Source organism: Lutjanus erythropterus, chromosome 12, assembly GCF_056507025.1.
Source record: "Lutjanus erythropterus isolate fLutEry1 chromosome 12, fLutEry1.hap2, whole genome shotgun sequence".
Lineage (NCBI taxonomy): Eukaryota > Metazoa > Chordata > Actinopteri > Lutjaniformes > Lutjanidae > Lutjanus > Lutjanus erythropterus.
The window spans coordinates 12,094,153-12,110,594 of record NC_139328.1 but is presented as its reverse complement, the minus strand read 5'-3'; the positions used below and the strand labels follow the sequence as shown (position 1 = coordinate 12,110,594).

Here is a 16,442-nt window from a genome sequence, read left to right as displayed (position 1 = left end):
GCAGGGCTGTTTCCGTGTAAAACAGGCTGGTTTTTGTTATGTAATAATCAGCCGCCCAAATACATGGAGACATGAGAGCTGAAAATCTGCCCAGGTCTGTTCTTTATAAAACAAGACCTTGTTCTGACTAGCCTCTTTCATTTCCACTGCTTTGTGCATACCAGAATTACCATTATGTCATTAAGAAAGTTTTAATTTTGACTTAGAGAATGTAATATGGCTGGACTTCCACCTGTGAGATGCCAAACCTGTAACTTAATCTAGTAAACTGGCTTTGAAATGCGCGGCTCAATGAGAGGAATTTGAAACAAAAAAAATTAAAGCTGTTTCCTTTTCCTTGAGAAAGCTGCTGACATCACTAAGAGGCTGACTGATTATGAAGGAATATCTATCTGCCATCAAATGATCAGCCATCTGTCTGTCAAGGCTCGTGACCATGTTGGTTTCTAAAATGTCAATGACTTTTTACTGGAACTGTACCCGCCTCAGAATTTAGTTAGTTGAATTGGATGTGGCTGAACATTTTACAATTCGCTCCTTAAATATTCAGCTTAGTACCACACTTAACTCATATCAGCCCGCAGGAGTGTAGTCCACCGGTAAGATGTCATGTTTTAATGCCTTTCTTCGTCATCCGTGATGTGAAAACACCAGATTTCTACAGAATCATCACACACGGTCATTATTGCGCTCCATTTCTGTCACCCTTCTCCACTTTCATCGAAGTTATTTTTGAGATGTGTGGTGATTTTGATCATTGTGGTGATTTGTGGTGATTGATTTTATTACGTTGACAGTCTGTCATGCTGTTGCATTGCTCTGTGTACAATGACACAGCTAAAAAAAAAACACATGCGCTGAAACTTGATTACCAACAGCTCCACCACAGGTTTCACCTTCTCTCATCAGTTAACCACAACGCCTGTGGTCACATGGATGTTTTTTTTAAGGAAATGTGCCAGCTGATATAAAGATACATTCATGATTCTTCTTATTTATAATTCCTCATTGAAATGTTCTCCCTGAGCAACAAAGGGGCAGCCTCACTTTTTTCTGTTTTAATGATTAGGAAATCTAGACTGCTACTTCCTCCTACTCCCACGTCTATAACTCAGAAAGTGCTGCCTGACATGTTTTTATGTCAATTCTACCACAAGCAACCTATCTGAACTCATGAATTCAGTCAGATAGACACAGTTTCCTGCATGTGGCTTCACTTCGTACATACAACAGGAAACCCACAAAATCTTTGAGATAACAGTTTCATCTATTGTGTCTCACTTCCTTTAAAAATCACCTTGCACCAATAGCTGCTCTTGCACAAAGTAGCAGAAGTATTGATCTGTGATACTCAGTTATGAAAAAATCTGAACTACCTGCTTAAAATACAGTTGAAATCAATCCACCAACAGACACTTAAATAGTCAATCTCTCAGTTTGCACCAAGAACAATGGGAGTGTTCATCCTGAATGGGCGGTCAGTGAAATGTTTTGACTCACCTCTCCTGGTCCTGGAGAAGATTTTGATGCTTCCAGGTGAGGAGCTAGATGAAGAGCGGAAGATACCACTGAAGCTCAGGCGACGGGGGGACTTGGGTGGGGAGTCCTGGTGGGAGGGATAGGGGAAGATAGTTTTGGGAGAACCTGAGCTGGTCTTTACTGGAGCTGACTGAGGACATGGGGGCAGGAGGGCGCTGGCTGGGCTCCTCACAGACACTTTGGTGGGGCTGGCTGAACGGATGCGGCGCTCTCCCTGAGAGACAATAAGGAGGCAGTTTAATTTTCCTGCAGTTTTGTCATTGTGTGGTTTATGTTCAATGTGTACCCACAGTGCTGCGTGAGAGGTTGCAGAGGTGATTAAATTTGTTGTTTTCTAGCAGTATAGTCTTTAGAACCAACTGTCTTCTTTGAGTTTCCTTGCCGAGCTACAGCAGATGAATGCATACAAAAAAAAGGACTTTTATTTGACAAAGAACAGGGATGCACAATAAATATCGGGGCTGATGAATTTGGCCTATCCAGCTACATCAGTCTCTATCAGCATTGGTGTACATTAGCCAATAAATATCAATTATACTTATATCTGTTTTGATAGATTGTAAAAGTATTAAGTTTGACCCTTAGGTAAATGGTCTATAAAAGCCAAAGAATATCTATTTATGTAGTATATTATAAGTAAAGTATATTAGTATAGCATTAGTGTTATTGTATATTTTTTTAATGTACGTTACTAGAAAAAATAAATGAACATTTGAACAATCAGAACTGTTCCTTGTTCTTGTTGTAATACTGATGTCAGATAGATTTGGTTCAGTCAGAGCTATGGAATATTAAATCAAATATCTTTGCTCACTACATCTTCACATTTCTCACCATCAGGTGTGCATTAACTAGGTTATATGAACTTGTGCAAACTAGTCGTAATTTTTGTGATAAATGTCCAAGCATAAGCACTGCCAATTCAAACCCAATATCAGAAAATTGTACGTAAATTATGATATTTGGAATTTCGTTTAAAACTCATTTCTAATACTTAAGATGCTTACTAAGATATATGTACAAGTCCCTAAATTACATAGTTAGTAGAGTACTTTGGATTTGGCTTTCCAATGGCTTTAACTTTTAATTTGCATATAATTTATATAAAAAGGACATTTAAAGACTGTAATTTTGGATCCAATTGTTTTGTCTAACTGACACTGCTGAGGCCTCATTATATGTGAAAAACTCTGAAGATCCAAACAAAAGTGTAATGCTGAATGAGCAAATGTAGAGAAGAGATTTATTGTGCAATGACAGCTGCTGGTTGCACTTTTTGTGAGAGTTTGCTATTTTGGTTACTTCTTCTTTTTTCCGCCTGTGAGGCCCTGTTTTGTTTAGTTAGCCTCACTGTAACACTTAATGGCATGTCATAAAAAAGCAGCATGAGAATGTGAGTATCATGTGCAAAGTGCAATAAAGCAAATGATCTAGCTGTTAAACAAGGACAGGTGATAAAAGTTACTGAAAAACCAAACCTGTAATGTAATATGAAAACATCTTTCTGCTCAAACCAATTAAATCCTTAGCAGAAACATTTCATTTGGTACAAGACCTAATTAAAGCTAAATAGGAAGCTGTTCACATCTGCAATTCATGCTGCATTCACAATGTTTAGCATCTAAAATGATTTTGTGAAAGAGTCTTCCTCCATTTCCCTGTAAGACATAATGTCATACTGCACAGTCATGTTTAATGGCCTCCCCCTTGATACAAGTACCATCAGGTTCACCATCAGTACTTGTCTTCATTAAACAATGGTGACAACATTTTTCATTATGACTTTCTGTGTTTATAAGTCTGTCTTTGCAAGGTCAATATCCTGTAAACAGGGTGAGAAACCCCTCTCTATTCGCAGTGCAGATACCAAAACAAAACATGAGAGACGGCAGCCAATCTAGCTGGAGACAGAGAGAGCCTCCTCCCACCACTGACTGCTGCTGCCTGCTCTGGATGTGCCAACAACAAATCTTTTAACCATTTGTGGGCTCTGATGTAGTCAAGGATTATGATATGTATGCAGTCATCTGCAGCTCAGAGGCTGTATTTACAGAAAACAATAAAATGCAACAGGAGTGTTTTGGTAACACTGTAGGCAGATAAAAGCCTGCATAATAACCTGTCTCAACAAATCAGATAAGCTGCATGATGATACGAAGTGCAAGAAGAACCACCGCTTCTCTATGGGAAAGAAAACACACTTATTAGGCTCACAGTCAGTGAATTTGTAACAATCCAAATTAAAAAGGGAAGTGCTGTTTTGTCCGGTCTCCTTTACAAGGCTTCAGGGTGGTATTTGCTCAAGGCTGGCCTGTGTCCATACGCACATTTCTGTTTAAACCAATCCTGTGACAAATCTGAGCGAGCGAGAGCACACACCCATCTCCTCTGTTTGCCAACAGCTCTCACTCTGTCATTGTGCAAGAGCTTGTTAAGGCAAGTGAGCAGCTATCGGGGTTTGTCTGGTTATAAATCAGCTCTTTCAGGACACAAGAGAGTGCAGCAATGCCGAAGTATTACATTATGTAAATATTATATTACGTAAAAAAGTGAAATATCTATTCTGGTGAATTTGAGGTGATGATCAATGATTACTCCATTCAAATCAATTAGAGCAGACAGTAGGAAGAGGCTGCTTTCTTTTACAAAAATCAATTTCCTGTATGCGATCCTGCGATGCCTGAACACAGTGGGCGTAATGTTACTGTAAGCCAGTGTGGGTTGGCAGAATAGGAGAGACGGCCTTGTGTAATATTTTGCTCGCCCAAATCCACGTCTAAATGTGTTAAAAGCCAAACAAACAAGAGCCAAAGAGACAAGATAAATCATGTGCAGGAGAAAAACAAGCACGAGAAAAACAAACAACGGGCAAGTAAATGATAAATCATGACACAAAAAAATCATTAAATGAAAATAATTTATGTACCGTCTGAGCACCACTTTTGGTTGAGCCACTCGTCTCCACTTGTGGGGAAGTGAACGCACCAAAGTCCTACACATAAAAAAAGATCTGAGTGTCAGGGATGAAGCTGACTTCCAGGAAAAACAGCAGAAAAACAAAATGGCAAGTCATAACAGGTAACAAGAATGCCTTCTTAGACACTACATTTTGCTTTTTAACAAAAAATGGACAATGATGTTCTTCATAGCTGAGAGGGAAAGTTAAAATGTTTAACACAATCTTGTAGGGTTTTAGAGTGTCACTCAAAAAGAAGAAAAACATGTTTCGCCACCACCACGGAAACCTTTGCAAGCAAACGCAACACATAACACATTCTTTCTCCATATGAAGGGTTGGGTTTTGCATTCCTCTTTAGACAGATGATGCAGCAAAAAGTCTGTTTAATCAAAGGTCCAGTGTGTAAGATTTAAAGGGACTTACCGGCAGAATATGGCAGAAATTGAACAGAATATTCGTAAGTATATTTTGATTAGTGTATAGCCACCTGAAGATAAGAATCATGTTTTTGTTATGTTAGAATGAGCTGTTGAATGAGCTCTCCATGGACAGAGGCTGGTTGCACCAGTAGCTCAGAAGGAACAAACCAAACACTAGTTCTAAACACAACCTTTTGTGTTCTGCAAGAATTTCATGGACACGATAGTTTTCCCTACACTAGGCTTGGGTGGTATAAGAGTATTACAGAATAGCAGAGTATTAAGATATCCCAACATCGTGAGATTCAGTACTGTTATAAATACAGGCTCTCCTCTTTCTATTACTTCTCTGCTGATATAGAGATGCTGTGTTGAGATGATGTATTATGATGTAACTGTGTAAGTTTAGAGTGAGACAAAGAGTGGCAGGGAGTAATGCTGAATGCACACTGAGGAAGAGGTGAGCAGTGAAGTTGTTGGTCTGGCAGTAAATGTACAGTGTAGGTTTGAGTTTGTCGGTGAATAAAAGCCGCAGCTCCTCAACACAAAAGCAAAATTCCTGAGTGTGTATCATTTCCCAACTGTGGGAAGAGCAGTGCGATCAGCCCACCTTGAGAGAGTACTATCTGCAGTGTAGTACAGTCAAGTTGCCCCGTTTTCCACAAATGCTGTCCATATAGCGCGGCAAAATGTCAGGAAGGTATGAAAAAATAGATACCGCCCAAGCCTATCCCACATGCTTGGAAGGAAAGGGTGAGACAAGGTGTTTGCATTCTGCAAGCTCACCACTAGACACCATCAAATCCTACACACTGGTCTTTTAAACGGACACAGTTCAGTTAACATGCAATCCTCTTCTGACATCTTTTATGCAACTATGTTAGTGTTTTTTTCATCAAGGCTCTAGCTGAGGAAGTTCACATAGTGGTCGTAAGCTCAAACATCCAGCACCAGAGTACTAGCCACAAAAACAGTGCTGTATTCGCAAGTTTACTTCCTATTGGGGAAGTGGTTTTTTTCCCAATCGATACAGCTGCACATTACTGCACAGCTGCATTTTGTCATGTTATTTTCCAACAATAATGCAAAAAAAATAAAAAAAATTACACAAATGATAGATTCTTTTACAAAACCTCAAAAAGGAATACAGATTGCATCCAACTCATTTACACGTAAGATGGGAAAGCATGCAAAAGGTAGTCCTGATGGATGCCTTCCAAAAAATACATGCCTGTGAGCTACAGTAACATGGCAGTTATCCATGCCAAATAACAAAACAAATTACCAAAACACGGCCACAGTATCTAAGACATATTCTGGCCTTAAAAAAAATGGATATTTACTAAAGCTTTCAAGGTAGAAAGATTTGTCAGGTGCTGCTTATAAATGCTACAAGAACAATAGTCGACCGTTGAGTCTCAACACCAGTGCTCTGGTTGGTAAAAGTGTTACGAACACAGCAAAAGTGATAAAATTATAAAATACAGAGAGCAGGATCTCTGCAGATACAGACACCACCACACACTAGTGAGTCATGAGTGATGATTGAGATGGATTATTTTTAGTCCATACATGCTTTTTTATAATGAAAATCCTGCATAGATTTCCTTTAATGTCTACAGTATGTTCGTTCAGTCCTCAAGTCTTTGTGGGCCTGTGAAGCAAAGAAAAACACTATCCCAGACATTAATTGCCCAGAATGATGAATAGAGGCGACGGTGAATCCGGCCAAGCTAGTGAAATGAACTTAAATAAACAAAGGGCCTTGGTAAACAATAGTGACCATAATGAATCATTACTGCTGGTTTGGAGCAGGTTGGTTCAGCTGAAATGTTTGCTGATATGACTTAGTCTTCCTCACTATAGTTCACCCCACAACATTCTTTCTATGTTGCTTTTGGAGATATCACCCACAGAGATATCTGAATTAAACACACCAACCTTTATTGTCATGCAGTAGAAAGCGGTCATCTACTCATGGACGAGAGGCTCGGGCTTGTGATAGCATGGGTTGTAAACATTGATAGCGTCCTCCTCAGCTGAGCTGTGACGTTAGCACCACTGATCTAGCTAGTTCGATGATGTGGTTGGCAGGTAGTCTGGTAGAAAGAAAATAGTCCCTACATGAAACCGCTCACAGCTATCTGTGGATTATCCTAAGTAAGTCGTGATTTCTGGAAAGAGGTGTTGTTGTTGGGTTTTTCCATTTTTTGCCATTTAGTTCCATTATATTCAAGAGAAGGCATCTCTACGGCTGATATCTCCAAAACTTGGCAACTCACACTGAAGCCAATACTGATTTTTGGGGTCCGATAATAATATTAGGGAGTAAAAAATTCCAGTACAGATATACTGGTCAAGACTGCAATGTTCCCTCAAATGTGCTGACACAACTTTATTAACCCTTAAGGAAATTCTTGTGCCAGATTGCTTCAAAATTCCCCTAACACAATAACAACAGGCATCAAATAAGTGAAATATAGATGTAAATGTAATGTATAAGGAGACCATGCAATGGAACAAGGAGCAACTCTGCAGGCTGCTGCCCGGTACAGCACCTGAAGTAATATCAACCTCACCTGCGACTATGAAATTGTTTCATAATTTCACTTTTTTAAAGAAAATAATCTGTAGATTAATCAATTAATGATTTTAATACTGATTAATAAACTTTACTGTCCACTGAAACAGTGAACCATTTTTATGTGGTTCAGATGAAGTCTGGCTCTAACTCACACCAAAACAATCCAAATCGGAGGTGTCAAACTCAACTTCATACCAGGCAGCACTTTGGTTGCACTCAAAGGGCCGGTTGTAAATGTATGACTAGGCTATAAATGTATCTACTTGTTATAATTTTATATAACTGTCTCTGCACGCGATAACAAAATCAAGATGCATTTTGGGACATGTAGTTTATGGACACTGTGCTTTCTTAAAGCGGCATATAATTGTAATGTGCATATTATATTGTATGCAAGCTTTTGCAGATTGGGATTCAGCACATTTATGATCTACAGGGATAAAAAGCAAAATATGAATTTTTGATTTGGGGGTGAACTGTCCCTTTAAATACCTCACCTGCGACTCTAGGAAATTATGATGGGCATTTTTTCAGCATTTTGAGAAAATAATCTGTAGATTAATCGACAAATGGTTGAAATAATGATTGATAATGAAATGATTGTTAGTTACAGTCCTATTTTGTAAGTGTGTTTTGTAAGGGAGTTGGCTCCAATGACATTAAAGGGTTACTGCTGGATGAAAATGATTTTAAAAAAATGTTTAAGGAAGTCCGAAAATATTTTTAAATATTTCCAAGAGGGTACATAGCTCTTTTCCAGCAAACGTTAGCTACATAACATGGACTTAAAAAAAATAAACCGAGTATATTTATTGTCAGCTCTATCAGACTAACTGAAGAGTCGTGATCCAGAGACAACTGTCAATCATGCACGCTCCTCTACGTCGCTGCAACAAAACGGTTTTTAACGGCTGAAAGTTCAACGGATGATTTCACGAAAACTTCAACAACAAACTCAGTGTCGGTTTTTTTTTTTTAAACAGTCACAGTAAGAAGCCAAATTAGTTGATACTTCACCGACTCACTGGCATGTTAATCCGCAGACTTCTCCTCTTCTTTGGCATTTTCTTTGAGCTGTCCTTGCTGGACTCCATCACCGTGCTTCCCATTTTTGATTCTCTTCAAACGTTCAAATCAAAAAATGTGTGCTAGTTAGGGTTTAGTTCAACTGCTGTACCGAGGCTGCAGACCGTCCACCACCGCCTCCACCTTCACTACAGCTGCCCACACCAGTCCACTTACTACGACAACAGTGAGAGAGAGGCGCTGCCCCTGCTCATCCACCAGGAAGTAGGCTTGGCCGTGAAGAGAGGCAGGGCACCATGCGCCTTCAAATTACTTTAAACGTCGACTGTTTACAGGTGTTATGTCACGGTCTGCTACCCGGACAATTCTGTGCCCTCGGCCGTGTGTTCGGCTCGGTCTGACGCCGGACAAAAAATAAACACACCATCACTCTCTACGTATGAGGAGCTCTGGTAAAAAAAAAAAACAACGCTTTACATAACATTTTTTGGATCACCCAATCAAATAACGTGTCTGCCATTTCTTTAACATGGGAGGTCATTATAACCACAAGCTAGGGCTGTCAATATGTCACGTCATTTTGACATTTCTTCAGCGCATCCAGCTTTCATTTCCCTGTGCGGTGGAAAAATAACAGAAAAGGCAAAACGCAAGCGAACAACCAGGAAAACACGTTTTTAAAAGGGAAGCAAAATTCGACACAACACCAAGCAGCGCGTGCAGATGATGCACCAACAGATGTCAGTGCGACTCAAATTTTAACTAGTTTGGAAGCCCGTTTCTGCCATTGTGATGTAAAAAAAAAAAAAAAAAAAAAAAAAAAAAGATCCTGTATTATCCTGTGTCATTATTATAATGAGGAAGTTTCTCAAAATATTGACTTAGTATTATAAAATAACGAGAAAGGTTCTCAAATTAGTATGGCAAAATAATGACTTATACAACAAGATAATGTATTTCAAAATAATCACTTAGTATAGAAAAATAATGAGAAACCTTCTCAAAATAACACAGTATGACAAAATGATGTATCTTAAATAATGATTTAGCATCACATACTAATGAGAAACTTTCTTTAAAAAACTTTGCATCTCAAAATAACCAATAACAATTTTGTTTCTCTTTATTTTGAGATATTAACTTATTGCTAAACAACAGCAACACAGGAAGATCCAAAACATAACATTAAGGAACTCAACATTGAGTTTGCTTTTATATGAACACAAATGAGCTGCAGGTCCTCCTGTATTCTGTATTCTGTACAGAGCATATAGTAGACTATGTGTTGATTTAATTATGCAGTTTCTTCCCCCAAACTTAGCATTACTACAATATTATCTAACACCAGCTTTGCTCTATGTCAAGTTGGTGGTTATTTAACACATATTTATTGATATTTACCTGGTATGGAAAGCTAGTTTTCTTCAAGAGAAAGCCTCTACTCCTTGCTCAACGCACATATAAGATGTTTTATAAATTTCCCATCTTACCGTAGCAGCATCAGAGGTATCTAGAGGCAGCAGCAGTATTTTTAGTCACAGTCAAACCTGCAGTGAGGCTCCCAGGAGTGTTTCTGCAATGTTGGATAAACATTCAGGTCCAACACACAAATTATACCCCAAATTATTGTTTCTTCCTTTTTTTTTTTTTTTTTTTTTAAATATTTGCTTCTTTGTTGTAAAATACCTGGTACTTTCGACCCCCCGGCCTCTAAAATCCTTTAAATGAAACAATACCCACATTAAGGTCACAGTCAGCGATGACGGTGGATCAGAGGTAACTTAATTTAAAAGGGAATAGAGCTGAAATACATGATTAATAATTGATCGATTGCCAGACAATCAAATAGCAACATATTTAAGCTCAATATTTTTTTCAAAACATCAAAAGTCAAAACATCAAAACCAATTCTAGCTCTTCAAAAGTAAATGTTTTCTGATCTTCTGTCTTCTATTATAATAAACTTAATATCTTTTGGTTTTGAAATATCGGTCAGTTAACATAATCTAGAGATGTCACTTTGAGCTCCAGGAAATTACAGTGAGCATTTTCACTCTCTTTACACATTTCAGAGACCAAAAGATTAACTGGTGATGAAAATAGTTGTTAGTTGCAGCCCTAAAAGGTTGCTCTATTAAATGCACAATTTTCTTTATGTTAATAATTGTTATATTATTATACTCTTCTTCAACGCTATTTCACCACCAATGCAAGGGAAATTAAAGATTTTTAACATGTAAGTACTGATATTGAATTCACACAGACAACAAGGCTAACATGTAAAATAGTTTATTTTTGTAAATGTTTCTAAATTCAATTCCACAAACTCCAAACCTCATACTCTGTACACTTCAAAAGGCATTTTCAAAAAAAAAAAAGAGGAAAAAAAAAGGGAAAAAAAGAAAGAAAACAAAAATCTGACTACACGACCAAGAAAATGTAGCACAAACACACTGGCAGGATGATGTAATATCATACAAGAGAAGAAAAATATCCAAGAAACAATTTTGTTACAACCATTCATTGAGAAAATATATACAATTGAGTCTTCGGAAAGTTAAAAAAATACATGCCATATACATTACAAGTTCTAAGACTGTCTCCAAAATTTTACAGTCGACTTGAAATTGTGCACGCAAAAACTCTTCCGTTTCTAAGCATGTGACTTGTGAAGTGTCAGTATAAGAAATATTTCTGATTAAGGAGAATGCCATCTCTGTCCAAAAAAGGTAGAACAACCTACGGTTCCAAATAAGAGTTTCCCCCAGTACGATTCTTTCTGTCACACACTGGTTCGTCTAACTCACAATGTCATTAGACGTTTGCACCTTGTTTTAAAAGCAATGTAAAAACAAAAACAGGTAAATACATGTCGGTGTTCCTATTTGTGTTAAAAAGTTAAAAAGTTGTTTTTGGGTTTCAAAACCTAATTCACAGTTCTTTAAAATCAAACCTGATTAACAGCAAACAGATCACACTGATCTCTTACTATTTGAAGAGTCTTTTTTTTTTTTTTTTTTTTGATTCTGTAACTGATAACTCGTTACGTTAGTCAACAAAAATATTTCTTTTTTGAGTGGTCAAAGTATGTGTAAGTCACAAAAACACTACGCTACAATACCTTACTTTTAATACAACAAAAATACTTTGTGAATTATTGTGGTTATATTACAAATTCTGTACAGAATAATCATAATATATACTCTCAAACTGAAATAACGTCCATCTTAAATAAATTTCAATGACAAACAGAACAAAAACAATTTTAAAAACACCCAAACATCAAGAAGGTTAAGGTAGTATTTGGTCGGTTATTCCTATAGTTTTCTTTATGTACATTTATACAAAAGTAACAGCATGTCTTCCTCAATCTTCAAAAACAATAGCAATCTAGCCTTCTTTAACTCAATCTCATCATTTTGAGAATAAAATTCATTCACTCAGTAATAAATACAAAACCTCTCGAATTCCACACAAATCACATGACAGAGACCTATGATAAAACTGACTCATGGAATCAAGTATTTTAAAAGTTTTTCGTGTGTGTGTTTTTTTGTTTATTTTCTTTTTTTAGTGCAAGTTAATATTCCCTTCGCAGTATTCATTGCTGTACATTCCTCATTCAGTGATGTCTACATTTAGTCATACGGTATACATTAACAGTATGAAACAAAAGGGCCTGCCCTTAGTAAGCAATAAGGCCGCACCCTGCACAGTGCTTTCTCATTCGCTGGTGGATTCCGCACCCCCATGTATACACCAAACACACAGATACATACAGACAGACAGAGGCGTCTCATACAACAGAGCCTCCCACATATGGCACAAGTCACATCCTGCTACTGCGTTCCCTTCCATTCTACCACCCATTTGTTTTCCTCCGTCTCGATGAACCAACACGTAAATTCATTCGTCTCTCATCCAAGGGTTCAGGCCTTCTGCTCATTCAGAAAATGACTTTAGTGTGAAGCCTTTTTTTTTCCCTCTCGGTGCAGAGACGACAGCATCCACACGTCATATAGCAAGGAATGCGTTTAGATTTGTCGTTTGTTTGTTTTCCTCAGTTAATCCACTTCCTGCATTCGGGAGCTCCACAGTGGCAAGCGATCTTGTGCTGACCCTCCACAGTGTCAAACTGGTAGTCGAAACACAGCTGGAAGACAGGGACAGAAATGCCAGTTTATGAGCATCCCACTGGCACTTTGAACACTTACATTCATGCAAGCACACAAGTTATAAGTCTAATCAAAGAGGATATACCCACCTCCTCTCCTTTTTCAATTCTGCGAATGCAGCTGATGATGATTTTGTAACCCCTCTCAAATGTGACCACCTCAGCAACACAGTTTGGGGCACAAGAGTGGTTGATATATCTGAAAACCAAAACAAAAATGAAGAGAAACTTATTTCATATCACCAACATACCACAACTGACCTTGAAGAAAGTACCTGCATGTTCCATTTTGCATTTGAAAATACTGCCACTAGCAAACATACTGTGACAGGACGCAACACGCTCCAGGAAGACGAGTGAGAGAGGACTGTCTGCATCAATGCAGTCACAGTTGATGGACAGTGTCTCCCAGGCGTCCAACTTTTTATGTGAAGATGCCGACCACGTTATCATCATTATATTGTTGATATTGTGCACATTCCCCCAGATAGAAATACAAAAAAAATGCAAGACAGAATTATTTCCTGTGTGTACATGTATATCTGCTAATAATTATTTGTATGGTTTAATTTTATTGTATATTTTATCCTATTCTTTCTGAATTTAATCATCTGTATATATGTGCATGTAACATGAAGGGACTACAACTATTTATCTGTTGTGCAACACAGTGTTGTATAATGATAAATGAATTACCTATACCTTCAAAACATGTTAGATTTCTAACTTAAATTGAGTATTTTGATTTAAATCTGAATTTTGAAAAGTGTAAGATGTATTTCTTTAAACTTAAAAATCCACATTTGTATGTTTGTTCGCATTTATTTTATTTAAGAAGGGACAATGCACATTTACTAGGATAAGGATGCAAGTCTATGATGTAAATGTGTCGGGTTAAGCCATAGAAGCTAATTTTCATCTGCAGCTTCTAGCTGGTTGATGCTGGCAGTTTAAATATCAACAAAAATAGCTTCAAAAGTAGTTATCACATTTATACAAACTAAGTATAGCACAGACCATGTTATTTAAATTGCTTGCAAAACACTTCATGGCTCCAGGAACAGGCTGTGAGGCAATGTTGGCATGGCAGAATCAATGGGTCACCGTCTTGTAAGAACAGTGTCCAGTAGCACTGAGCTACATTCTGAGCTGCAGGATCATGAAAGACTTTATCCCAGACACACTGATTACAAAACTATTATCACAATCTGATGATCTGATGTGTGCAGGTGAAAGAAGAGACACTAAAGCAGGAGCTCCACAGTGGATAGCAATGTGTGATGAGCGCCCGGGGAAGTAAGTGAAAGCACAGAAATGTTGTGTTTATAAGTTGAGTCAGCAGTTTTCATTGAAATAAAGGGTTTGCCATGTTTCCGAAACTAATCCTTTATTTATTCCCTTCATGTTTTGCCAGTATATACTGCTGTCTTCTTATATTAATAAAAATACTGATGCATTATTTATTATTAGCTATCACTGACATAACTACAGACACACCACCGACACACATACATACGTCTGTGGTGCTGTACTGGGAGACTAACCATGGCAGGCCAGCCAGCAGACGCACATTGACTGGCTAAAAGACAGTTTGACTGTATCTGAAGTTGAATGGCACACATGTTGACTTTGACTTTGCCCAAAAATGCAGATGCATAGACAAATTCAGATTCACTGCTGCCCATTAAAAACACACACTTCATTATTAGATTTAGAACATCATAACAAATCATATCTAATTAGAATCAACAAATTAAGATAAAGAAAACAAATTGTTCTTATTTGATGTTCTCATTACATGTCCAATAATCAGTGGAAGTCACAGTACCTTGCCAGCCCTCCAGTCCGAGTTGCATCAACAACATGTTCGCTGTCAATGCGGAACATGAACACTGTTCGGTTCTGTCAGGGAGAGAGGAGAATTTACTTGCTGTCTGTTTTGGAAGAAGTAACTTCAAACAAAAGGAGTTTCAGCTCAAGAAGTATTTTAATCAGATGTTTACCTGAGATCTATAGGTCTTCTCCTTCCTGATGGCAACCTCATTTCGCAGGATGGTTCCATTATACTCAATCACCATAGTTTGTTTTTCAATGTCTCTGGCAGCAAACAGCCCCAAGCCCTGCGAACACACAAGTAGGTATTCATTAATCTAAGTGCATCAACCTTACACTGCCAAACTGAGAAATAAATCAAGTGACTGTGTTCACACTGACCTGGATGCGGGAGCGGCCCAGATAGACATTGGCTCTCCACTCACTCTTCATCCAGCGGTACTGAGAAGACCTGGGGTGCACTACTGGAGGCTTGCTATGGGGGGCACCACCTTCTCCTTGAGCTACATTCTGGTTAGACCTGGCACTGCTGCTGGATACAACCTGTGGTTGTGGCCTTTATGTCACAGGGGGAAAGTTACGAGGAAAAAATATAAAAATTAAAAACAATCAGAATTAAAAAATGTGTTTTGCTTTGAGATAACCCACATCATCACAGATGGTGAATGTCATAAGTTACCTTATCACCAGAGAGGTGTAGGGAGAGCTGGTTCTCGGCTGGGCGCGGGCGCTGCCAGCTGGATTGAACATGAGAGGCAACTCCACAAGAGGGTTGCGTCCGTAACGGAATGAGTACCTGTCACAAGCCTCCACTCCTGGGAGCTGGAATTAATTAGTAAAAAATGTGTTACATAATGGAGACTCTACAGACTATGATCTACACCTTTAAATATAATTTTGTTTGCAAGGTATTATAATATACAGGATTTTCCTAAAAAACAATGTATACACTCAGAAAAAAATCCCTCTCAATCATCACTTATGACCCACTAGAGACCAGAGAGCCCGCCCTCTGCCTGTATTTTGGTTACATTGCTGTTGCCATCTATCGGCTCTGCTCTGTCTGCATGTGTTACAGATGTTTAGATGCTGGTCTGTGTGTCTGACTGAGGCCAGGGCTGAAATACATACACACTAGCAGCCCACCACTTCACTGCTGTGGTAAAGGACATTTATAAACATACATGTGCCAAAGATGATTATGCCCTTTTTCATTTCTTTATCACTTTAAATCAGATGTTATTGTGCTTTTCACACCCAAAATTATGTTTCCTGGTAGAATTCTACACAGGGTGACAAATTAAAGGAGATCACAACAAAGTTTTATACAAGCAATTAGGCTCTCTGACTTACTTAATTTCTTTATCTACAAAGCTAACTATTCGATCAGATAACAGTTTATTATGAAAGTAATGCAATGCAATTTCAAGCACTTTATCCAAAGTCCAAGTCAAATGTTAAACCACTACACTGAAATTCAAAGGTTTTCAAGGATTTCCAGCACCTGTAAGAACCCTGAAAATAATGTTTTATTTCTCTGATTCACTGTTTTGTTCTTGGTAAAGCCATTCCCTCTCTTCATTCACTCTCTTGATTGTTCACTGAGCCAGGGAGAAGGGGCCAATTTTGGTGCATTTGCAAACAGCAACCTGCATAGTACACCTTTAACCTGAGTAAAATTACTAAGAGCAGCTACAAACCGATTCAGTGATCTTGGCAACTGCAGGGACTGTGAGTCCAAACAAGTCCTCTCCTTTCAGGTAAACAGGGAAGAGCTTCAGAGTGCTGGATTCAGCTCTTTTTTCAGCAACCGGACCCAGAACCTTATCCCACACTCCTGATTACAGAGAGAGAAGCACACATGATGGTTAAAAACAGCACTCAAGCTGAAACACGTGACAAAAATAT

At 38.2% G+C, this 16,442-nt stretch overlaps 2 protein-coding genes across 10 annotated transcripts in view; both read right to left on the bottom strand.

Moving 5' to 3' along the window:
* Window positions 1-8,780, bottom strand: part of LOC146317683 (5'-AMP-activated protein kinase subunit gamma-1-like) — a 34,811-nt gene extending 26,031 nt beyond the window's left edge. For 2 of the 3 annotated variants that reach the window (XR_014771700.1, XM_084733200.1), the window contains exons 1-3: window positions 8,527-8,780; window positions 4,466-4,531; window positions 1,501-1,753 (exon numbers count right to left, since the gene is read on the bottom strand). Coding sequence is in view for 2 of the 3 variants with exons in the window: in XM_084733200.1 (XP_084589326.1) it covers window positions 1,501-1,753; window positions 4,466-4,531; window positions 8,527-8,610 (403 nt within the window). In the remaining variant the exon portion in view is untranslated. The remainder of the gene's footprint in view (window positions 1-1,500; window positions 1,754-4,465; window positions 4,532-8,526) is intronic. The other variant, XM_084733201.1, reaches the window with a different exon arrangement.
* A 2,020-nt stretch (window positions 8,781-10,800) lies between these two features.
* Window positions 10,801-16,442, bottom strand: part of kmt2cb (lysine (K)-specific methyltransferase 2Cb) — an 87,526-nt gene continuing 81,884 nt past the window's right edge. For 4 of the 7 annotated variants that reach the window (XM_084732329.1, XM_084732334.1, XM_084732333.1 and 1 more), the window contains 2 exons: window positions 16,235-16,371; window positions 15,163-15,356 (listed from right to left, as the gene is read on the bottom strand). In XM_084732329.1, the coding sequence (XP_084588455.1) occupies window positions 15,210-15,356; window positions 16,235-16,371 (284 nt within the window). In that variant the 3' untranslated portion in view covers window positions 15,163-15,209. Of the gene's footprint in view, window positions 12,681-12,791; window positions 12,901-14,529; window positions 14,604-14,704; window positions 14,822-14,915; window positions 15,091-15,160; window positions 15,357-16,234; window positions 16,372-16,442 lie in introns of those variants that run through there. The other 3 variants (XM_084732335.1, XM_084732328.1, XM_084732330.1) reach the window with 3 other exon arrangements.